This window comes from Oncorhynchus mykiss, chromosome 27 (genome assembly GCF_013265735.2).
Source record: "Oncorhynchus mykiss isolate Arlee chromosome 27, USDA_OmykA_1.1, whole genome shotgun sequence".
Taxonomy (NCBI): domain Eukaryota; kingdom Metazoa; phylum Chordata; class Actinopteri; order Salmoniformes; family Salmonidae; genus Oncorhynchus; species Oncorhynchus mykiss.
The window spans coordinates 16,894,941-16,919,955 of NC_048591.1; the positions used below are offsets into that span (position 1 = coordinate 16,894,941).

Here is a 25,015-nt window from a genome sequence, read left to right on the forward strand (position 1 = left end):
TATAGGGTTATAAATAATCAGAAAAAAAGAAGCAGGACAGGGAGAGAAAATGTGCTGACATGAAAAGCCATCTTGTCATGAGTGATAGCCACTCCACTCAGAGATGTTCCCTAATCAAAGCGGGCGGTGAGATAGATGGCCGTTTGTCAACATTAAGATCTGACAGCGCTGAGGTGTCAAGGCTGCCTCGTTAGAAAGCTTTTAAATCCTCCACCTTTCCCTTCACAACACACGGAGGAGGAGGAAAGAGATTGGGATATTGTGTTTTTATATAGGAAGAATGGCAAATATAAGGTGATCAGGTTTATGATTCAGAATCAACAAGAAAAGAAAAGAAAAGCATTGAAGATAGAGAGAGGGAGAGGGAGAGAGAGGGACCGGGAGTGGAAGAGAGAGGGAGAGAGAGAAAAAGGGGGAGAGAGCGAGAGGAGGAGGAAGAGAGAGCAAAGCTAATGTCACCCATTCCCTATCGCCATGTCAACAGGACAGACTGACACATTTTCAATGTTTCCACTACGAGGACATTTCCCTCCCAGTCCGAGGGTGATGATAGCAAGTGGATGTGGGCTTTCAGCTTTGGTCAAATAAAGTTTACAATCTCAGAGAAGGGAACTATTTTAGTGTTCAGTAGTTTTACTGTTCAATGTGGAATAGATAATAGTTGATAGGCTTCTAAAAAAGAAGCAAAGGCTCAAACTGTGATATAACGGTCCATGTTTTATATATTGGGAGAACCCTGAAGTATTCTATGGCATGAGCCTTTCATTTTTATAGCCTCAGTCAGAGTCAAGGAGCATGTGTTTTTCTTGGTCTCCTACGTCTCATAAGCCCCAACCTCTCGCTCCTTAAGGAGAAACTCTATCACATGTTGTTTCACTTAACAGCCTACTCTGCTACAGTACATTTCCCAACAGAGGAATAAGTCTAATGGCAAATATACTTTAGAATAATTCAACATATACAACCATAAATAAAAGATGAAACATTAGAATTACAGTGGAGCTTTTTTTGAATAACAAATATTGTACATCAATTACACAAACTGGATCAAACAAAATGGGCAATACTGCTATGCAGGACATGTATATTTACTGCAAAAGAAACAGGCTGAACATCCATCATTTATGTTTTGGAAAGTCATTAAAAAAGCTTTATGTTGTGTGTTCGTCCACCACACTAGCGACCTGACAAGAACCGTTTTGGAGAGAACGTTTCCTCCCATGCCTCCACGCTACCAACACAGATCCCGCCCAGAACAGCGAAATCGGAGACAGATGCAAAGTTTTAGCGTTTGTTTTGGACAGTAACAGCAATGCAGAATGGGCTTTTTCCTCCTCCTTTCTTGCCTCTTGCCTCTTCCCTCTCTCCAGACACTGTTCCTAGATGGGGGTGTCCCTCTACCCCTAACAAACCCAGCCTTAATTAACCCATGCCTACTTGTCTCTGTAAAGTCTCTATGCTTTATGACATGATAATCCTACAGAGTGATAACAGGGCAAAACACCACTCTGTCTCCTTGCACTGCTTCATGAACTGTGTTTAATATAGTAGCATTTCCTATTCACATAGCAGTGTTTCCTTAACTGTAGTCCCCTCTTCTCTTCTCTTCCATTTTCCAGCCTACATCATTCCCAGATCTCTCTCTGCCCTCCTATGCAGCCTCTCTCCCTCCCCCTGCCTCTCTCTCCACGGGATTCACATTCCACACGATACAAGCAGTCCGGCATCACTGAACCCTGGGATAGTCTGAACGCTGGGAGACGCTGCTCAGTCTAAAACAGGAAAGAAACAAAGAGTAGAAACAGAGAGTAGAGAGAGTAGAAACAGAGTAGAAACAGAGAGTAGAAACAGAGAGTAGAGAGAGAGTAGAAACAAAGAGTAGAGAGAGAGAGTAGAAACAGAGAAGACAGAGAGAGTAGAAACAGATAGTAGAGAGAAAGTAGAAACAGAGAGTAGAAACAGAGAGTAGAGAGTAGAAAAAGAGAGTAGAAACAGAGTAGAAACAGAGAGTAGAGAGAGAGTAGAAACAGAGAGTAGAGAGAGAGTAGAAACACAGAGTAGAGAGAGAGTAGAGATAGAGTAAAGACAAAGTGTAGAGAGAGAGTAGAGAGAGTAGAAACAGAGAGTAAAGACAGAGAGTAGAGAGAGAGTGAGACAGAGAGTAGAGAGAGAGTAGAGAGAGAGTAGAGACAGAGAGTAGAGTTAGAGTAAAGACAGAGTAGAGAGAGAGTAGAAACAGAGAGTAGAGACAGATAGTAGAAACAGAGAGTAGAGAGAGAGAGTAGAAACAGAGAGTAGAGACAGAGAGTAGAGAAAGAGTAGGGAGAGAGTAGAAACAGAGAGTTGAAACAGAGAGTAGAGAGAGAGTAAAAGCAGAGTAGAGAGAGAGTAGAAACAGAGAGTAGAGAGAGAATAGAAACAGAGAGTAGAGAGAGAGAGTAGAGAGAGAGTAGAAACAGAGAGTAGAGCGAGAGAGCGTAGAAACCGAGAATACAGAGAGAGAGACAGAGTAGAGAGTAGAAACAGAGAGTAGAAACAGATAATAGAGAGACAGAGTAGAGGGAGAGAGTAGAGAGAGAGAGTAGAAACAGAGAGTAGAAACAGAGAGTAGAGAGAGCGAGTAAAAGCAGAGTAGAGAGAGAGTAGAAACAGAGAGTAGAAACAGAGAGTAGAGAGAGAATAGAAACAGAGAGTAGAGAGAGAGAGAGAGTAGAGAGAGAGTAGAAACAGAGAGTAGAGACAGAGAGTAGAGACAGAGAGTAGAGAGAGTAGAAACAGAGAGTAGAAACAGAGTAGAGAGAGAGAGTAAAAGCAGAGTAGAGAGAGAGTAGAAACAGAGAGTAGAAACAGAGAGTAGAGAGAGAATAGAAACAGAGAGTAGAGAGAGTAGAGAGAGAGTAGAAACAGAGAGTAGAGAGAGAGAGCATAGAAACAGAGAATACAGAGAGAGAGACAGTAGAGACAGAGAGTAGAAACAGAGAGAGAGAGTAGAAACAGAGTCGAGAGAAAGTAGAAACAGAGTAGAGAGAGTAGAAACAGAGAGTAGAAAGAGAAGAGACAGAGAGTAGAGACAGAGTGGAGAGAGAGTAGAGACAGAGCGCAGAGGGAGATAGTAGAAACAGAGTAGAGACAGAGAGTAGAGACAGAGAGTAGAGACAGAGAGTAGAGAGAAAGCGTAGAGAGAGAGTAGAAACAGGGAGGAGAGAGAGAGTAGAAACAGAGAGTAGAGAGAGAGAGCATAGAAACAGAGAATACAGAGAGAGAGACAGTAGAGACAGAGAGTAGAAACAGAGAGTAGAAACAGATAGTAGAGAGACAGAGTAGAGGGAGAGAGTAGAGAGAGAGAGTAGAAACAGAGTCGAGAGAAAGTAGAAACAGAGTAGAGAGAGTAGAAACAGAGAGTAGAAAGGGAAGAGACAGAGAGTAGAGACAGAGTGGAGAGAGAGTAGAGACAGAGCGTAGAGGGAGATAGTAGAAACAGAGTAGAGACAGAGAGTAGAGACAGAGAGTAAAGACAGAGAGTAGAGAGAAAGCGTAGAGAGAGAGTAGAAACAGGGAGGAGAGAGAGAGAGTAGAAACAGAGAGTAGAGAGAGAGAGTAGAAACAGAGTCGAGAGAAAGTAGAAACAGAGTAGAGAGAGTAGAAACAGAGAGTAGAAAGGGAAGAGACAGAGAGTAGAGACAGAGTGGAGAGAGAGTAGAGACAGAGCATAGAGGGAGATAGTAGAAACAGAGTAGAGACAGAGAGTAGAGACAGAGAGTAGAGACAGAGAGTAGAGAGAAAGCGTAGAGAGAGAGTAGAAACAGGGAGGAGAGAGAGAGAGTAGAAACAGAGAGTAGAGAGAGAGTAGAAACAGAGTAGAGAGAGAGTAGATATAGAGTAGAGTTAGAGTAAAGACAAAGTAGAGAGAGAGAGTAGAGAGAGTAGAAACAGAGCGTAAAGACAGAGAGTAGAGAGAGAGTGAGACAGATAGTAGAGAGAGAGTAGAGAGAGAGTAGAGACAGAGAGTAGAGAGAGAGTAGAGTTAGAGTAAAGACAGAGTAGAGAGAGAGTAGAAACAGAGAGTAGAGACAGATAGTAGAAACAAAGAGTAGAGAGAGAGTAGAAACAGAGAGTAGAGACAGAGAGTAGAGAAAGAGTAGGGAGAGAGTAGAAACAGAGTAGAAACAGAGAGTAGAAACAGAGAGTAGAGAGAGAGTAGAAACAAAGTAGAGAGAGTAGAAACAGAGTAGAAACAGAGAGTAGAAACAGAGAGTAGAGAGAGAGTAGAAACAAAGAGTAGAGAGAGAGAGAGTAGAAACAGAGAATACAGAGAGAGTAGAAACAGATAGTAGAGAGAAAGTAGAAACAGAGAGTAGAAACAGAGAGTAGAGAGTAGAAAAAGAGAGTAGAAACAGTAGAAACAGAGAGTAGAGAGAGAGAGTAGAAACAGAGAGTAGAGAGAGAGTAGAGAGAGAGTAGAGTTAGAGTAAAGACAAAGTAGAGAGAGAGTAGAGAGAGTAGAAACAGAGAGTAAAGACAGAGAGTAGAGAGAGAGTGAGACAGAGAGTAGAGAGAGAGTAGAGAGAGAGTATAGACAGAGTAGAGAGAGTAGAAACAGAGAGTAGAGACAGATGGTAGAAATAGAGAGTAGAGAGAGAGAGTAGAAACAGAGAGTAGAGACAGAGAGTAGAGAAAGAGTAGAGAGACAGTAGAAACAGAGAGTAGAAACAGAGAGTAGAGAGAGAGCGTAAAAGCAGAGTAGAGAGAGAGTAGAAACAGAGAGTAGAAACAGAGTAGAGAGAGAATAGAAACAGAGAGTAGAGAGAGAGTAGAAACAGAGAGTAGAGAGAGAGAGCGTAGAAACCGAGAATACAGAGAGAGAGAGACAGAGTAGAGACAGAGAGTAGAAACAGAGAGTAGAAACAGATAGTAGAGAGACAGAGTAGAGGGAGAGAGTAGAGAGAGAGAGTAGAAACAGAGTCGAGAGAAAGTAGAAACAGAGTAGAGAGAGTAGAAACAGAGAGTAGAGACAGAGAGTAGAAAGAGAAGAGACAGAGAGTAGAGACAGAGAGTGGAGAGAGAGAGTAGAGAGAAAGTGTAGAGAGAGTAGAAACAGAGAGGAGAGAGAGAGAGTAGAAACAGAGAGTAGAGAGAGAGTAGAGAGAGAGTAGAAACAGAGAGTAGAGACAGAGAGTAGAGAGAGAGAGTAGAAACAGAGAGTAGAGACAGAGAGTAGAGACAGAGAGTAGAGAGAGAGAGTAGAAACAGAGAGTAGAAACAGAGTAAAAACAGAGAGTAGAGAGAGAGTAGAAACAGAGAGTAGAGAGAGAATAGAGAGAGAATAGAGACAGAGATTAGAGAGAGAGTAGAAAGAGAGTAGAGACAGAGTAGAGACAGGGAGTAGAGTGAGAGAGTCGAAAGAGAGTAGAGACAGAGTAGGGAGAGAGTAGAAATAGAAAGTAAAGAGAGAGTAGAGACAAAGTCTCATTACTACACCCTCTATACCTGGAGATCAGCCCTGGCCTAGATACTCTGTAAGTACAGTAGATTCTCTGTAGCTAGACGCTGTGTGGCTAGATGCCCTCTAGCTAGATGCCCTTAAGCTTGATGCCCTGTAGCGAGAGGCTCTGTAGCTCGATCCCATGTAGCTAGATGCCCTGTAGATAGATGCTCTGCAGCTAGATGCTCTATAGCTATAGCTAAATGCCCATGTAGCTAGATGCTCTGTAGCTAAATGCTCTGCAGCTAGATGCTCTGTAGCTATAGCTAGATGCCCTGTAGCTAGATGCCCTGTAGCTAGATGCTCTGTAGTTGGATGCTCTGTAGCTAAATGTTCTGTAGCTAAATGTTCTGTTGCTAGATGCTCTGTAGCTAGATACCCTGTAGCTAGATGCCTTGTAGCTAGATGTCCTGTAGCTATAGCTAGATGCCCTGTAGCTAGATGCTCTGTAGCTATAGCTAGATGCCCTGTAGCTAGATGCTCTGTAGCTAAATGTTCGGTTGCTAGATGCTCTATAGCTAAATGCCCTGTAGCTAGATGCCTTGTAGCTAAATGCTCTGTAGCTAGATGCCCTGTAGCTAGATGCTCTGGAGCTAGTTAATCTGTAGCTGAATGTTCTGTTGCTAGATGCTCTGTAGCTAGATATCCTGTAGCTAGATGCTCTGTAGCTAGATGCCCTGTAGCTAGATGCTCTGTAGCTAGATAATCTATAACTAAATGTTCTGTTGCTAGATGCTCTGAAGCTAGATACCCTGAAGCTAGATACCCTGTAGCTAGATACCCTGTAGCTAGATGCCTTGTAGCTAGATGCCTTGTAGCTAGATGCCTTGTAGCTAGATGCTCTGTAGCTAGACGCTCTGGAGCTGGATGCTCTGGAGCTAGATGCTCTGTAGCTAGAAGCTCTGTAGCTAGATGCTCTGGAGCTAGATGCTCTGGAGCTAGATGCTCTGTAGCTAGAAGCTCTGGAGCTAGATGCTCTGTAGCTAGAAGCTCTGTAGCTAGATGCTCTGTAGCTAGATGCTCTGTAGCTAGAAGCTCTGGAGCTAGATGCTCTGTAGCTAGAAGCTCTGGAGCTAGATGCTCTGGAGCTAGATGCTCTGGAGCTAGAAGCTCTGTAGTTATACCTTTACTCATCACTTACTGTATTATTGAGGTTCCAGGCATGCTCCACAGAGCTATACCTTAGAGAGCTCATTGAAAGTCAGTCAGACAACATGCAGCTCTCATCTCCTTCAGAGTGAATCTTCATTAGTCATAATAATGAACCAGGGAATGGCAGGCTAGAGAGGATATAGTATAATTTACAGAATGGTAGCAAGTGATGATGTGTGTTCTACTGCTATGTAGTAGAGTGTGTGTTTGTCTGCGTGTGCGTGAATTTGTGCGTGCATGTGTGTGCAAATTCTGCTGTAACGAGCTATAAAGATCAGTGTGTGAGTAGCAGAGGGTCAGAGAGAGCCTGATTGTCCACTACTTTTGACCAGAGCCTATGGGGGAATAAGGTGCCATTTGGGACGCACTCTGCCTGTTCATCTGAGCAAGGCAGCAAGGACACCTGGAGGTAGAACAGCCTGTTAAACACTGGATCAATATGAACCTGACTTCCATTTCATGGTTCCCCAGTTCCAATCAGCTAACTATATCCTCTGCTGCTGCTACAGAACACAGAGGGTATAGTCATACTGACAGACAGAGGGCAGAGACACAACGCTAACCCTCCTTAGTCCTCCTCACCCTGTCAATGTTGAAGTTTCAATCCACACATTCAAGAAGGAACTGAAGAGTAAACTCTCTCTCTCTCAACAGGCCTTCCCACTAAAATCTATATCTGTAATAACCACTACATAGCTAACAACCCACTGGCATTATGTTTTGTTAACTTCTATATCTGTAATAAACAGACTATGTTCTATGTATGTGTACTACGGTTGGTGGGAGTGGCTGTCAAACCACAGGAAACAGAGTTTGGAGACGGAGACTACTAACGATCTGATGCTCTAGATTATCCACTAAAGATACATCTCATCTTTAATATGGGCTGTGTCCCAAATCGCACAACATTTCCTATATAGAGCACTACTTTCGACCAAGGCCCATAAAGAGAGTGGGGGAGGGTAGAGATTGTGAGGGGGGAGAGCAAGAGAGAGAGAGCAAAAAATACAATCCTTCTCACAGGAGAAACTTCTACATTATTGTAGTCATTAGAAGCACTGAGAGACACCAGGGTGTCAACAAGTCTTCAGACTGGGAGAGACACCACTGACACGCACATATGCCACCTACTAAAGGACAGGGAGAACAACAGTTTACAAACAGGAAAAAAAGCATTGACAACATTATTTTCTTCAGGGTCTGCTGCAGAAAGAAAGCATCAGAACACACACACACACACACACACACACACACACACACACACACACACACACACACACACACACACACACACACACACACACACACACACTAGAATTTACTTGTTCAATGAATAGGAATATATATATATATAACATATTTTTTTTTTGCTGTTATCCTGTTTATCTCACTCTTAACAACTTATTAGTTAGTTGTTACTGTATTTCTGACTGCTATTCTTTCTTTTTGCAACATGAAATCACTATCAGTCAGCATGTGGAACATTTAGGACATAAAACCCATCAACCTTTGGACTAAAGAGTTTAGCACTGGAGTTCAACACAAATCTTAAAGATGTTCACGTCATCATTCTGCAGGAGACATGGTGTAAGGCTGACATTGTCACTCACTGCCCCACAGGCTACAGAGAGGTCATTGTGCCGTCACAGCAACACAGCTCGGTCAATAGAAGCAGAGACTCTGGAGGACTGATCATTTGGTACAAATCCTACAACATCTAATTGATCCCCTCAAAATTGGCAAATATCACATTTGGTTAAAACTGAAAAAAATAACTTGTACTGGCAGAAAAATATGTGTTCCTTGGCGCAATATATATCCCCCCCTCAGAATCCCCATATTACTCAGAGGAGATCTTCCCCACCCTTGAGGAAGAGACGTGCCATTTCCAGGCCCAGGGAAATGTGCTCATCTGTGGAGACACAAATGTGCGCACAGGAACACTACCTGATCTAACGAGCACACGAGGGGACAGCTTTATTACAGGCCATAGTGTCTCTAACTGTCTTCATCTCCCCCATAGGAACAACAGTGACAGCACCGTCAACAAAAAAAAGAGAGAGAGAGAGAGAGAGAGAGAGAGAGAGAGAGCGAGAGAGAGGTTTCAACACTGTATATACATAATATGACATTTGTAATGTCTATTGTTTAGAAAAATGTTAACGGTTAATTTCTATTGTTTATTTCACTTTTGTATATTATCTACCTCACTTGCTTTGTCAATGTTAACACATGTTTCCCATGCCAATAAAGCCCAATGAATTGAATTGAGAGGAAGCAAGCAAGAGAGAGAGAGAGAACACTGGATTCTCCAATTACCTTGAATGAGCTACAGGACAAAATAAAAACCCTCCAACCCAAAAAGGCATGTGGTGTTGATGGTATCCTTAATGAAATGATCAAATATACAGACAACAAATTCCAATTGGCTATACTAAAACTCTTTAACATCATCCTTAGCTCTGGCATCTTCCCCAATATTTGGAACCAAGGACTGATCACCCCAATCCACAAAAGTGGAGACAAATTTGACCCCAATAACTACCATGGGATATGTGTCAACAGCAAAATTGGGAAAATCCTCTGCATTATGATTAACAGCAGACTCGTACATTTCCTCAATGAAAACAATGTACTGAGCAAATGTCAAATTGGCTTTTTACCAAATTACCGTACAACATACCATGTATTCACCCTGCACACCCTAATTGACAAACTAACAAACCAAAACAATGGCAAAGTCTTCTCATGCTTTGTTGATTTAAAAAAAGCCTTCGACTAAATTTGGCATGAGGGTCTGCTATACAAATTGATGGAAAGTGGTGTTGGGGGTAAAACATACAACATTATAAAATGAATGTACACCAACAACAAGTGTGAGGTTAAAATTGGCAAAAACACACAAATACAGTGCCTTGCGAAAGTATTCGGCCCCCTTGAACTTTGCGACCTTTTGCCACATTTCAGGCTTCAAACATAAATATATAAAACTGTATTTTTTTGTGAAGAATCAACAACAAGTGGGACACAATCATGAAGTGGAACGACATTTATTGGATATTTCAAACTTTTTTAACAAATCAAAAACTGAAAAATTGGGCGTGCAAAATTATTCAGCCCCCTTAAGTTAATACTTTGTAGCGCCACCTTTTGCTGCGATTACAGCTGTAAGTCGCTTGGGGTATGTCTCTATCAGTTTTGCACATCGAGAGACTGACATTTTTTCCCATTCCTCCTTGCAAAACAGCTCGAGCTCAGTGAGGTTGGATGGAGAGCATTTGTGAACAGCAGTTTTCAGTTCTTTCCACAGATTCTCGATTGGATTCAGGTCTGGACTTTGACTTGGCCATTCTAACACCTGGATATGTTTATTTTTGAACCATTCCATTGTAGATTTTGCTTTATGTTTTGGATCAATGTCTTGTTGGAAGACAAATCTCCGTCCCAGTCTCAGGTCTTTTGCAGACTCCATCAGGTTTTCTTCCAGAATGGTCCTGTATTTGGCTCCATCCATCTTCCCATCAATTTTAACCATCTTCCCTGTCCCTGCTGAAGAAAAGCAGGCCCAAACCATGATGCTGCCACCACCATGTTTGACAGTGGGGAAGGTGTGTTCAGCTGTGTTGCTTTTACGCCAAACATAACGTTTTGCATTGTTGCCAAAAAGTTCAATTTTGGTTTCATCTGACCAGAGCACCTTCTTCCACATGTTTGGTGTGTCTCCCAGATGGCTTGTGGCAAACTTTAAACGACACTTTTTATGGATATCTTTAAGAAATGGCTTTCTTCTTGCCACTCTTCCATAAAGGCCAGATTTGTGCAATATACGACTGATTGTTGTCCTATGGACAGAGTCTCCCACCTCAGCTGTAGATCTCTGCAGTTCATCCAGAGTGATCATGGGCCTCTTGGCTGCATCTCTGATCAGTCTTCTCCTTGTATGAGCTGAAAGTTTAGAGGGACGGCCAGGTCTTGGTAGATTTGCAGTGGTCTGATACTCCTTCCATTTCAATATTATCGCTTGCACAGTGCTCCTTGGGATGTTTAAAGCTTGGGAAATCTTTTTGTATCCAAATCCGGCTTTAAACTTCTTCACAACAGTATCTCGGACCTGCCTGGTGTGTTCCTTGTTCTTCATGATGCTCTCTGCGCTTTTAACGGACCTCTGAGACTATCACAGTGCAGGTGCATTTATACGGAGACTTGATTACACACAGGTGGATAATATTTATCATCATTAGTCATTTAGGTCAACATTGGATCATTCAGAGATCCTCACTGAACTTCTGGAGAGAGTTTGCTGCACTGAAAGTAAAGGGGCTGAATAATTTTGCACGCCCAATTTTTCAGTTTTTGATTTGTTAAAAAAGTTTGAAATATCCAATAAATGCCGTTCCACTTCATGATTGTGTCCCACTTGTTGTTGATTCTTCACAAAAACATACCGTTTTATATCTTTATGTTTGAAGCCTGAAATGTGGCAAAAGGTCGCAAAGTTCAAGGGGGCCGAATACTTTTGCAAGGCACTGTATCTTCCCACAGGGCCATGGGGTGAGACAGGGATGCAGCTGAAGCCCCACCCTCTTCAACATATATATCAACGAATTGGCGCGGGCACTAGAAAAGTCTGCAGCACCCGGCCTCACCCTACTAGAATCTGAAGTCAAATGTCTACTGTTTGCTGATGATCTGGTGCTTCTGTCACCAATCAAGCAGGGCCTACAGCAGCACCTAGATATTCTGCACAGATTCTGCCAGACCTGGGCCCTGACAGTAAATCTCAGTAAGACCAAAATAATGGTGTTCCAAAAAAAGGTTCAGTCGCCAGGACCACAAATACAAATTCCATCTAGACACCATTGCCCTAGAGCACACAAATAACTATACATACCTTGGCCTAAACATCAGCGCCACAGGTAACTTCCACAAAGCTGTGAACGATCTGAGAGGCAAGGCAAGAAGCCAACATGCCAATTAGGATCTGGGTAGAAATACTTGAATCAGTCATAGATCCCATTGTCCTTTATGTTTGTGAGGTCTGTAGTCCGCACACCAACCAAGATTTCACAAAATGAGACAAACACCAACGTAGAACACCGAATAATGCATGCAGAGCAGAATTAGGCCTAATTAGGACTAATTATCAAAATCCAGAAAAGAGACGTTAAATTCTACAACCACCTAAAAGGAAGCGATTCTCAAACCTTCCATAACAAAGCCATCATCTACAGAGAGATGAACCTGGAGAAGAGTCCCCTAAGCAAGCTGGTCCTGGGGCTGTGTTCACAAACACAAACACACCCCACAGAACCCCAGGACAGGAGCACAATTAGACCCAAGCAAATCATGAGAAAACAAAAAGATAATTACTTGCCACATTGGAAAGAATTAACAAAAAAACAAAGCAAACTAGAATGCTATTTGGCCCTAAACAGAGAATACACAGTGGCAGAATACCTGACCACTGTGACTGACCCAAACTTAAGGAAAGCTTTGACTATGTACAGACTCAGGGAGCATAGCCTTGCTATTGAGAAAGGCTGCCATAGCCTGTCTTCTCTAGGGAGCCATGTCTGCCTATGTGCACACTGCCCACAAAATGAGGTGGAAACTGAGCTGCACTTCCTAACCTCCTGCCCAGTGTATGACCATATTAGAGACACATACTTCCCTCAGATTACACAGATCAACAAAGAATTTGAAAACAAACATACAACCCCTATTTATGCTTATTTATTTTCCCTTGTGTACTTCAACCATTTGTACATTGTTACAACACTGTATATATACATAATATTACATTTGTAATGTCTTTATTGTTTTAAAACTTCTGTATGTGTAATGTTTACTGTTCATTTTTATTGTTTATTTCCCTTTTGTATATTACAGTGAGGGAAAAAAGTATTTGATCCCCTGCTGATTTTGTACGTTTGCCCACTGACAAAGAAATGGTCCGTCTATAATTTTAATGGTAGGTTTATTTGAACAGTGAGAGACAGAATAACAACAACAAAAATCCAGAAAAACACATGTCAAAAATGTTACAAATTGATTTGCATTTTAATGAGGGAAATAAGTATTTGACCCCTCTGCAAAATATGACTTGGTACTTGGTGGCAAAACCCTTGTTGGCAATCACAGAGGTCAGACGTTTCTTGTAGTTGGCCACCAGGTTTGCATACATCTCAGGAGGGATTTTGTCCCACTCCTCTTTGCAGATCTTCTCCAAGTCATTAAGTTTTCGAGGCTGACGTTTAGCAATTCGAACCTTCAGCTCCCTCCACAGATTTTCTATGGGATTAAGGTCTGGAGACTGGCTAGGCCACTCCAGGACCTTAATGTGCTTCTTCTTGAGCCACTCCTTTGTTGTCTTGGCCGTGTGTTTTGGGTCATTGTCATGCTGGAATACCCATCCATGAACCATTTTCAATGCCCTGTCTGAGGTTCTCACCCAAGATTTGACGGTACATGGCCCCGTCCATCGTCCCTTTGATGCGGTGAAGTTGTCCTGTCCCCTTAGCAGAACAACACCCCCAAAACATAATGTTTCCACCTCCATGTTTGACGGTGGGGATGGTGTTATTGGGGTCTTAGGCAGCATTCCTCCTCCTCCAAACACGGCGAGTTGAGTTGATGCCAAAGAGCTCCATTTTGGTCTCATCTGACCACAACACTTTCACTCAGTTGTCCTCTGAATCATTCAGATGTTCATTGGCAAACTTCAGAGGGGCATGTATATGTGCTTTCTTGAGCAATGGGACCTTGCGGGTGCTGCAGGATTTCAGTCCTTCACGATGTAGTGTGTTACCAATTGTTTTCTTGGTGACTATGGTCCAGCTGCCTTGAGATCATTGACAAGATCTTCCCATGTAGTTCTGGGCTGATTCCTCACCGTTCTCATGATCATTGCAACTCCACGAGGTGAGATCTTGCATGGAGCCCCAGGCCGAGGGAGATTGACAGTTCTTTTGTGTTTCTTCCATTTGCGAATAATCGCACCAACTCTTGTCACCTTCTCACCAAGCTGCTTGGCGATGGTCTTGTAGCCCATTCCAGCCTTTGTGTAGGTCTACAATCTTGTCCCTGACATCCTTGGAGAGCTCTTTGGTCTTGGCCATGGTGGAGAGTTTGGAATCTGATTGATTGATTGCCTCTGTGGACAGGTGTCTTTTATACAGGTAACAAACTGAGATTAGGAGCACTCCCTTTAAGAGTGTGCTCCTAATCTCAGCTCGTTACCCGTATAAAAGACACCTGGGAGCCAGAAATCTTTCTGATTGAGAGGGGGTCAAATACTTACTTCCCTCATTAAAATGCAAATCAATTTATAACATTTTTGACATGTGTTTTTCTGGATTTTTGTTGTTGTTATTCTGTCTCTCACTGTTCAAATAAACCTACCATTAAAATTATAGACTGATCATTTCTTTGTCAGTGGGCAAACATATAAAATCAGCAGGGGATCAAATCATTTTTTCCCTCACTGTAGAGCTGTCTGGACAGTTGAGAAAGGAACCTGAGTAAAATAAGAAGCAGACGGTATCAGTATTGTGTGTGTGATATTAACATGGGCCACCTGCAGCACAGAGAGAAACCAGCTGGTGTGTGTGTGTGTTATCTGTAGGAGTTGAGAGGCCAGATGACATGCTGACCCAACAGTCAGCTCCCCCAGCACAGCCAGCTGCATCCCAAATGGCATCCTATTCCCTACACAGTGCACTACTTTTGACCAGAGCCTCTAGTCAAAAGTAATGCACTATGTAGGGAATAGGGTACCATTTGGGAAGCAGCCTCAATTACACAGAGACCAGTATGTGTGAGGTCAAAACTAGGGCCCAGAGTTTCTCCTGGAGGTCAAACTCCTGGTCCTCCTCATACTAGACCTGGCCCTCCTCATACTAGACCTGGCCCTCCTCATACTAGACCTGGCCCTCCTCATACTAGACCTGGGCCTCCTCATACTAGACCTGGGCCTCCTCATACTAGACCTGGGCCTCCTCATACTAGACCTGGGCCTCCTCATACTAGACCTGGGCCTCCTCATACTAGACCTGGCCCTCCTCATACTAGACCTGGCCCTCCTCATACTAGACCTGGCCCTCCTCATACTAGACCTGGCCCTCCTCATACTAGACCTGGCCCTCCTCATACTAGACATGGCCCTCCTCATAAAAGACCTGGGTCATCAGGCATGGGCTAGAGAACTGGCCTAATGACTGCTCACCTCCATTCACTATGAAATATCATACCTCCCGATGTGTGCAGACAACTTGGAACAATAGGATTTAATAGCATCAGAGAACTGAATGATGTTTTATCTTGTAACATTGTTTTATTTGATGTGGAAGCATTTTTTATTTAAAGGTAGACTCAGCGAAATGACGTTGCCACGGGCAGCACCACAGATATTGAGATGAGTGAGTTGCAAGACTTTGCTCTCACACAGTCACACACAGTATCTGCGCATGTGCACGGGTTCACATCACACTGTTACAGCGTGGAGGCCAGGGCACCAAGACAGCGGAGAAGTTGAGCCTCACACTTCAAGGCTCTTAATTGTTGCGGAAATTTACCCACTATGCTGTTTAAATTCTGAATCTACGTCATATCACTGAGTCTACCTTTAAACTAAATACTTTGAGATGTTTGTTCTTTGTAGAGTTTCTAAATCAATAGATTTTGTTCCCCTTGTTTCTTTACTCCATCTGCTCTGCTAGGTTGCATCCCAAGTGGCACCCTATTCCCATCAGTTTACAGTGCACTACCTTTGACCAGGGTCCACAGGGCTCTGGTCAAAAGTAGTGCACTATATAAGGAATAGGGTGCCACTTGGGACGTAGACCTGTCAGTTTGAGACTAAGAGCACAACAGTAAAATGATTAAGTCTATAAAAATAAAATGTTTCATTGAACGGATGTGTCATGTTCAATTGACAGAGGCAGTAAATATGTTGCTTATAAAAATGACAATAAACTTCTCTCAGCTCAGCAACAGGCCCTGCCCATAGTACACGGTTCAACCCAGGACCCTGAGGACACTGAGACCCTCTCATACTGTTATGTATCACCCTAACCCTAACATGTATCACCCAAACCCTAACATGTATCACCCTAACCCTAACATGTATCACCCTAACCCTGCCATGTATCACCCTAACCCTGTCATGTATCACACTAACCCTAACATGTATCACCCTAACCCTGCCATGTATCACCCTAACCCTGTCATGTATCACCCTAACCCTGTCATGTATCACCCTAACCCTAACATGTATCACCCTAACCCTAACATGTATCACCCTAACCCTGTCATGTATCACCCTAACCCTAACATGTATCACCCTAACATGTATCACCTTAACCCTGTCATGCATCACCCTAACCCTGTCATGTATCACCCTAACCCTGTCATGTATCACACTAACCCTGTCATGTATCACCCTAACCCTGTCATGTATCACCCTAACCCTGTCATGTATCACCCTAACCCTGTCATGTATCACACTAACCCTGTCATGTATCACCCTAACCCTGTCATGGTTCACCCAAACCCTAACCACTGAGTATTCCATCAGTAGACTAGTTACTTCTACAGACCTTGTAGAATAGAGGACACGTCAGAAGCAGATATCATTATAGCCGACAAGAAAAACTGTTGAATTAGGGTTGCTTGTTACAGTTTTCAACCACACATCAATCAATCAATTAATTCAATCAATCAATCTGCCAGGAGCATGCTGACTAACCATAGTCGTCCAGCATCTTGCAGGGGATGTCCAGGTGGGTGGAGCCAAAGGGGTTCCGTACGAATCTCCGCCTCCTCCGTAAGTCGTCCTCCCAGTAATCCAGACGCCAGAAGTCATTCAGCTGACTGAGAGACAGACAGAGATAGACAGGTTAGACTAAGAGACAGACAGAGATAGAGAGACAGGTTAGACAGAGACAGACAGAGATAGACAGAGATAGACAGGTTAGACTGAGAGACAGACAGAGATAGACAGGTTAGACTAAGAGACAGACAGAGATAGAGAGACAGGTTAGACAGAGACAGACAGAGATAGACAGGTTAGACTAAGAGAGACAGAGATAGAGAGACAGGTTAGACAGAGACAGACAGAGATAGACAGGTTAGACTGAGAGACAGACAGAGATAGATAGGTTAGACTGAGAGACAGACAGAGAGAGATAGACAGGTTAGACAGAAAGACAGAAAGAGATAGACAGGTTAGACTGAGAGACAGACAGAGATAGACAGGTTAGACTGAGACAGACAGAGATAGACAGGTTAAACAGAGTCAGACAGAGAGAGATAGACAGGTTAAACAGAAAGACAGACAGAGAGAGATAGACAGGTTAGACAGAAAGACAGAGAGAGATAGACAGGTTAGACAGAGAGAGACAGAGAGAGATAGACAGGTTAGACTGAGAGACAGACAGAGATAGACAGGTTAGACTGAACGGCAGACAGAGAGAGATAGACAGGTTAGACTGAGAGACAGACAGAGAGAGATAGACAGGTTAGACAGAAAGACAGACAGAGAGAGATAGACAGGTTAGACTGAGAGACAGACAGAGATAGACAGGTTAGACTGAGAGACAGACAGGGATAGACAGGTTAAACAGACACAGACAGAGAGGGAGAGACAGGTTAGACTGAGAGACAGACAGAGAGAGATAGACAGGTTAGACTGAGAGACAGACAGAGATAGATAGACCGGTTAGACAGAGACAGACAGAGAGAGAGAGACAGGCTAGACAGAGAAAGACAGATAGACAGGTTAGACAGAGCAGGTTAGAACACACACACACACACACACACACACACACACACACACAGGCAGGCAGGCACACACACACTACATAAAGTTCACACACAGCACCACAACACCAGGATCCATCCCCGCAGCAGCAGCAGCAGCTACACTATAAATCACTAACACTCCCATTAACAAATACAGCATCAAATTACAAGTCTAAATGGCCCAGCTTGCCTCCTTTTTAACTATGTTTTTTAACTAGACTTGTAAATCATAGAGGTAGGACTCTCAACACAGGCAGGGAGGGAGACAGGGTGGGATGGAGGGAGGCAGGGAGAGAAGGAGGGAGAGGGAGAAAGGAGGGTGGGAGGCAGAGAGAGGAGGGCGGCATGGAGGGACGGAGGCATGGAGGGAGGGAGGGATGGAGGGAAGGTGGGAAGGAGGGAGGCAGCAACATGGGGTTTAATAATGATGGGGAGGGTCTGAGAACACTCCCTCCCTGTGTGTGTGTGTATGTGGAGCCATGATTAAAATAATGTGTTGAAATATTCATTGAAATGATTCCCAGAACCCTGGGGCAACCCAAAAGAAAATTGCATTTTTATTCATTATTAATAACAGCAAATTAGAGCCTTGAAAACCGGAGAGAAAGAAGGGAACAGCTCCAGCATGTGGTAACCATCTTGGTAAAAATGATTATTACAACATTTGCAGGGAGGACCTGGGAAGGAGGATAATTTTATTGCTCGCAGCTAATGCAAACCATTAAGCAGTGGGCCCTGCATCAGGTTACTAAGTGCAGCTCTGGCTGGACACATTTCAAAGGCTTTGTGTTTCATTCAAGGGGAACTAAAAGTAGAAAATCACTGCAAGTCATTTACGCACTCTAAACGAAGCTGTGGAGAGAAATATGGAGCGAGGGAGAGAGTGATGATTAAAGTAGAGCAGATGACAGTTTGGTCTGAGGAGATCCTCAGTCACATCAATGGACCACGTGCTTCATCTTCATCCTCTGCATCTAGACCAGAGTGAGGAACTACACAAGTCCTCCTGCTCTTCTGACCGTGTCCCACATGGCACCATATTCCCTATACACTGAGTGTATAAAACATTAGAAACAGCTTCCTAATATTGAGTTGCCATCAGAACGGCCCCAATTCATTGCGGCATTGACTCTACAAGGTGCCAAAAGCGTTCCACAGGGATGCTGGCCCATGTTGACTATAATGCTTCCCACAGTTGTGTCAACTTGCCTGGATGTCCTTTGGATGGTGGACCACTCTTCATACAAACAGGAAACTGTTGAGTGTGAAAAACCCAGCAGCGTTGCAGTTCTTGACACACTCAAACCTGTGTGCCTGACACCTACTACCATACCCTGTTCAAAGGCACTTAAATATTTTGTCTTGCCCACTCACCCTCTGAATGGCACACACACACGATCCATGTCTCAATTGTCTCAAGGCTTAACAATCCTTTTTTAACCCTTCCTCCCCTTCATCTACACTGATTGAAGTGCATTTTACAAGTGACATCAATAAGGGATCATAGCTTTCACCTGGTTTCACCTGGTCAGTCGATATCACGGAAAGTGCCGTTCCTAATATTTTGTACACTCAGTGTATAGCAACCTACTTTGGCCAGGGCTCTTTCATTTTCCTTTTACCAGTACAGAACCATATTAAAATGATGCCTCCACCTTAAAAATGATCCAGTCAGAATGTATTACCACCACCAAAAACAAGAACAACAACCCAGACAGCTGCCCAGTTACCAATCCACCTCCAGTTTTGGCAATCTGGCTAGCAGCCAGGGCTACCATTGTATAGTCAGTCTAAACAGATTAACTTGTTACAAGGGGATCACATCACCAAACCGCTCTATGAATATAATATGAATATAATATGAATTTAATATCTACAACTGTCAGTAAACTGAAGGCTCAGGAGACTTAGCAGGCCTTTGACAGCCACGAGAGCTCAGTCTCAGTTAAGCATCAATCAACTGTGTATGTGTGTGAGTGTGAGTGTGTGTGCAGAGTATCAGTGTGCCTAGAGCTTGTCCCCTGTCTGTCAGTCTCCCAGCAGGCTTGAAGCAGAAGAACAGAGATGTCAGTAGGTGGAGAGGCGAATCCACGTAAATTATATTGTAAACGCTAGATTACACAGCCAGAAAAATGGAAATACACTGAAGGCAGATGAGAGATTACTGTTACAGATTATAACCCCTAATTCCCACTACAAATAGACTGCCAACCGCGGTGGGGGAGGAAGGAGCTGCTTTGAACATTTCCTCTACACCACATTAAACACATTAAACACATATGATGCGTGAGATTTGATAATCATTTGTGTACAGCAACCTAAACTGCAAGCCAAAATGTTTTTATTTGTATCTAGATAATACAAATCAAACATTCAACAAACCAACCCCAACATTACAGGGATTGATTAACCAAGCAAACATGATGATTTCTCTCCCCCTGACCCCCCACCCCAACCTCATCCCCCACCATATGCTTTCACTTTGGAGGTAGTTTAGTAGTGAATGAAAAGGAGAAATAGAAAGATGAGGAGGAGGAGGAAAGGGAGAGAGGAGAAGGAGAGAGGGGCCAGTGATACTCTAAACCGTGTGGTTGGCACCAGACAGGTTCTGGACCTTCATACCAATCTGCATTACTGAAGGAGGCTGGGCCAGGCAGCTCAGTGTGGGTGGTCCGGGATGTCTTCCAAATGGCACCCTATGCAAACCCTATACTATGGGCCTTGGTCTAAAGAAGTGCACTATATAGGGAATGCTATTTGGGAGGCAGACTGGATGGTCTGGTGCTGGGGGGCTCTGGGGAATGGCTCCCATTGGGGGCTAACTCAGTTAGCTCACACACACACATCTAAAACACTAGACTCCTAAGGGCTCTGGTCAAAAGTAGTGCACTATATAGGGAATATGGTGCCATTTGAGACACAGCCCGAGAGAGAGGCCAAGGTGAGAGAGACAGAGAGCGACATCGTTCCTCCCTCAGTCTGTGAGTGTATTGAAAGTATTCGGAGCTGGGGTTTTTTATTAGTTTTTTTTTGTATGACCAAATCTTTATTTATTTTGTCATTTTTGGTAGTCTATGTGGTATTCTGAGTATACTGATGGTATTCTGTGTGGTATTCTGAGTATACTGATGGTATTCTGGGTGGTATTCTGAGTATACTGATGGTAGTCTGTGTGGTATTCTGAGTATACTGATGGTATTCTGTGTGCACTGATGGTATTGTAAGTGTATTGAATTTGATGATATTCTGATTATACAAATGGTATTCTGAGTGTACCGATGGTATTGCAAGTGTATTGATGGTATTCTAAGTGTATTCCAAGAGCATATTCGGAGCAGAGTAAGAGAGAAGGAAACAAAGACAGATTGCAAACTGAGAGGTGTTAAAACTGTGAAGTTCTCGTCGATAAATTCACTAAAATCCACCTAATAGGACATGTCCGATATTCTTCAGCATCTGAAGCTATATGTCTTCTCTGCTTTGCTGAATCCAATATGAGCACAACAAAGCTTCATTTCATGCATGAGCTAGAGAAATGCATGCTGGGAAATAATGTGACGCTAGAACAGCTTCAGACACAGATGTACTCCAGGCGGGTTACAAAGTCTGTTTGATACTAAAGCAAAGATTTAGTATATGTCTGGCAGCCAAGGTCTTCTATTGATGTTAGGCTAACATTAGACTTGTAGAAACAGACAAATACTACTAAATGATATGAGGGTAAATACACAATAGTGAATCAAATCATTTGACGAGGCGCGCCCTTGGAATATACTGAACATTTCATCAATAGAGACTGTAAAGTGCGAGGCACTGACAGCCAGTTTATCTCAATGGGATCTGTGAGGAGGACTGACTGGCTCTCCACTCCCCTGTTCTCCCCTCGTAGTGGGGCTTCATGACAGGCATAAAGAATGACTGAGGCCAAGCCTCCCAGAAACTGGCTAAATTTATTAGCCCTGTCACACATCAATCACACAAATGGATTTCAAACTGCATTTTAAAAGCTAATTTTCCAGACCTGATAACCAAGAGGAAACATGGTGGCCATTATTCACAGAAGCTTTTAGATTGTAGGTGCAGCACAATAAATGTGTAAAAAGACTATCTTCTCTCCTTTTTCCTCTGTGTATATTCAAATCCCATATCTCCGGAGTGTGTGTGTGTGTGTGTGTGTGTGTGTGTGTGTGTGTGTGTGTGTGTGTGTGTGTGTCTCGGGGCTGTGGAGACAGATTTAACACCCCCGCTCCACAGGGAATGTGTTCTGTTTGTAAAAGGCAGTAAAACCTGACAGCCATGACTCAAAATAAAACGGTGAAGAGGGAAATAAAAGGATTGAAAACAATTTTCCAGCACAAATACAGCCCAATCTAGGACAGTGGGAGCTGGTTTGTAGTGATGAACTAGGCTTGTATTGGCACTGGGGACAGTTATAGTATAGTGATATAGTATAGTTATAGTATAGTAGTAAAGTATAGTTATATATAGTGGTATAGTGACTGAACTCTGTACCAATGACACGACTCTACTTCCTCCCATTTTCCATTGAGATTATTCATCGGAGAGGAGAGAAGGAGGAGGAGAGGAAGGGAGGAATAGGGCAGGCTAATACTAATACTTGGTGTCTGTCAGGCCTGCACTTTGCTGCCTGCAGATAATATTAGAGGCTTGTTTAAGGCTGAACTGTCCATCAAAGTGCAGCTAAAATAACTACTTATAACACTGTATGTCAAAGCACAGCTACAATAACTAGCACCCACTCAGAAAGACAGACAGAGAAGCAGGCAGCAGAGACGGAGAAACTGTCTGTATCCAGCCTGTCAGGTCATTCTCACCTCCTCACTCCACGTTTGCGTCCAAAATTACACCCTATTTTATAAAAAGCCCTACGGGTCCTGGTCAAAAGTAGTGCACTACATAGGGTATAGGGTGCCATTTGAGACACATACCATCTCTAGCGCCTGGCTGTTGTATGCTGCCCCCCATCAAGGTCATATCTCTGTTAGAAAAACAACAAACCATTATATCAACAAACAATTACAGCTGACCACGTTGTCAATGACCCAGTTAAGAGTGTTCACTCCAGAGGGTTCTTCAAACAAGGTGGTCAACTGGACCATGGTTCTGATGTTTATTTCTAACATGTTTATTTCTAGTGAGGTCATACAGATAGTTCTACTGTATATGAACCATAACCCTCTGGAGGGACAATCATTCAGATAGAAAAGAAGTATACACATTTCAGTTAGAACAGAACAAACCATGTTTCAGTTAGAACAGAACTAACCATGTTTCAGTTAGAACAGAACAAACCATGTTTCAGGTAGAACAGAACAAACCATGTTTCAGTTAGAACAGAACTAACCATGTTTCAGGTAGAACAGAACAAACCATGTTTCAGTTAGAATAGAACTAACCATGTTTCAGTTAGAATAGAACTAACCATGTTTCAGTTAGAATAGAACTAACCATGTTTCAGTTAGAACAGAACTAACCATTTTTCAGTTAGAACAAAACTAACCATGTTTCAGTTAGAACAGAACTAACCATGTTTCAGTTAGAACAGAACAAACCATGTTTCAGTTAGAACAGAACTAACCATGTTTCAGTTAGAATAGAACTAACTATGTTTCAGTTAGAACAGAATTATCCATGTTTCAGTTAGAATAGAACTAACCATGTTTCAGTTAGAACAGAACTAACCATTTTTCAGTTAGAACAGAATTATCCATGTTTCAGTTAGAATAGAACTAACCATGTTTCAGTTAGAACAGAACTAACCATTTTTCAGTTAGAACAAAACTAACCATGTTTCAGTTAGAACAGAACTAACCATTTTTCAGTTAGAACAGAACTAACCATGTTTCAGTTAGAACAAAACTAACCATGTTTCAGTTAGAATAGAACTAACCATGTTTCAGTTAGAACAGAATTATCCATGTTTCAGTTAGAATAGAACTAACCATGTTTCAGTTAGAACAGAACTAACCATTTTTCAGTTAGAACAAAACTAACCATGTTTCAGTTAGAACAGAACTAACCATGTTTCAGTTAGAACAGAACTAACCATGTTTCAGTTAGAACAGAATTATCCATGTTTCAGTTAGAATAGAACAAACCATGTTTCAGTTAGAACAGAACTAACCATGTTTCAGTTAGAATAGAACTAACCATGTTTCAGTTAGAACAGAACTAACCATGTTTCAGTTAGAACAGAACAAACCATGTTTCAGTTAGAACAGAACAAACCATGTTTTAGTTAGGACAGAACAAACCATGTTTTAGTTAGGACAGAACAAACCATGTTTCAGTTAGGACAGAACAAACCATGTTTCCGTTAGGACAGCACAAACCATGTTTCAGTTAGGACAGCACTATCTAAGTTTTAATTAGAACATAACTATAGTGGTTTCAGCATCAGCCAGTTTGTCCTGACAGAGAGGGCTAAAAAAGATTAAATAAAACACAATTATATTCTCTTTAAATGCTTCCATTTGAGACTGGGGGATAATTATAATAAATAGCAGTAATCAGTGACTAGTCTATTTAAAGAGGCAGGACTGGTTAGTGTCTCACCACACACACCCTGTCCTGTGAAGGGGGTGCCCTGCCCTGCGCCCCGAGCCCTGCGCCCCACACTCTGTGCCCCAAGCCCCGCGTGACACTGACACTAAACACACTCCAGAGCTCTCAGATTAAGTCCTTCTGAGAACAAATGGTCTTTCTTCTCTCCTCCGTCCACACTCTGTCCATCTACCAATGAGAGGAAGCTATTCATTGTCTATGATCTGTCAATGGTTTAGGCTCGGGTCACTGTTAACATGATTCACTGGTCAGTATTACCATGACACACTAAACCATTCTGCTCTGGGGACATGGCAACCATGTCCTAAAATGTAAGCATGGAGGAACTAGGGTTGCAAAATTCTGGTAATTTCCCAAAAATTCTCAGGTTTTCTACAAATACTGGATTTCCTGCTTATTCCCTTGTGATTTTCCAACTTGGATTTCTGTAAAACCTGAGAATTTTGGAAAAGTTACCAGAATTTTGCAACCCTAGGAAGTACTGCATGATGGTCTCTCAAAAAAAAATAATCTACCAACCCATTATACTTCTGAAACCTGCCATATCACTCAAAAACCATGCAGTATTATACTGATATTTTAACACATTTAATACAGAAACATTCAACATCGGCTTTCAAACGTCTCCCAAAACAGGCAGCGTAGATGACGGATCCCTACGGATAGAAAGGTTTCAACCGGTCAGGTATAAAAAACATTCAGCCATCTAATTGACTAAAAAAGTCTGAAAACAAAACAATGTCTGTCAATCAGTGTACTATATCACTGACTGTCTTTGATCACCATGGTGACACATTATTCTACATCAACAGACAGACACAGCTAAATAAAACTGCATCAACATGAGGCGACTGGAAACCATATGACCATGGATGGTGTATCAATTGTAATTCTTCAAAGTAAACAATACATCAAAGTAAACAATACATCAGAAATAAGATAATTTGTGTAATGAATGCATATTAACGCATTAAGAGTAAGACTACCATCAATACC

The 25,015-nt window shown here is 42.6% G+C and overlaps 1 protein-coding gene across 8 annotated transcripts in view; it reads right to left on the bottom strand.

Moving 5' to 3' along the window:
* LOC110507646 (neurobeachin-like) overlaps window positions 1-25,015 on the bottom strand; it is a 307,618-nt gene that overhangs the window by 138,344 nt on the left and 144,259 nt on the right. For all 8 annotated transcript variants that reach the window (XM_036965232.1, XM_036965228.1, XM_036965226.1 and 5 more), the window contains one exon: window positions 16,380-16,504. In XM_036965232.1, coding sequence (XP_036821127.1) covers window positions 16,380-16,504 — 125 coding nt within the window. The remainder of the gene's footprint in view (window positions 1-16,379; window positions 16,505-25,015) is intronic.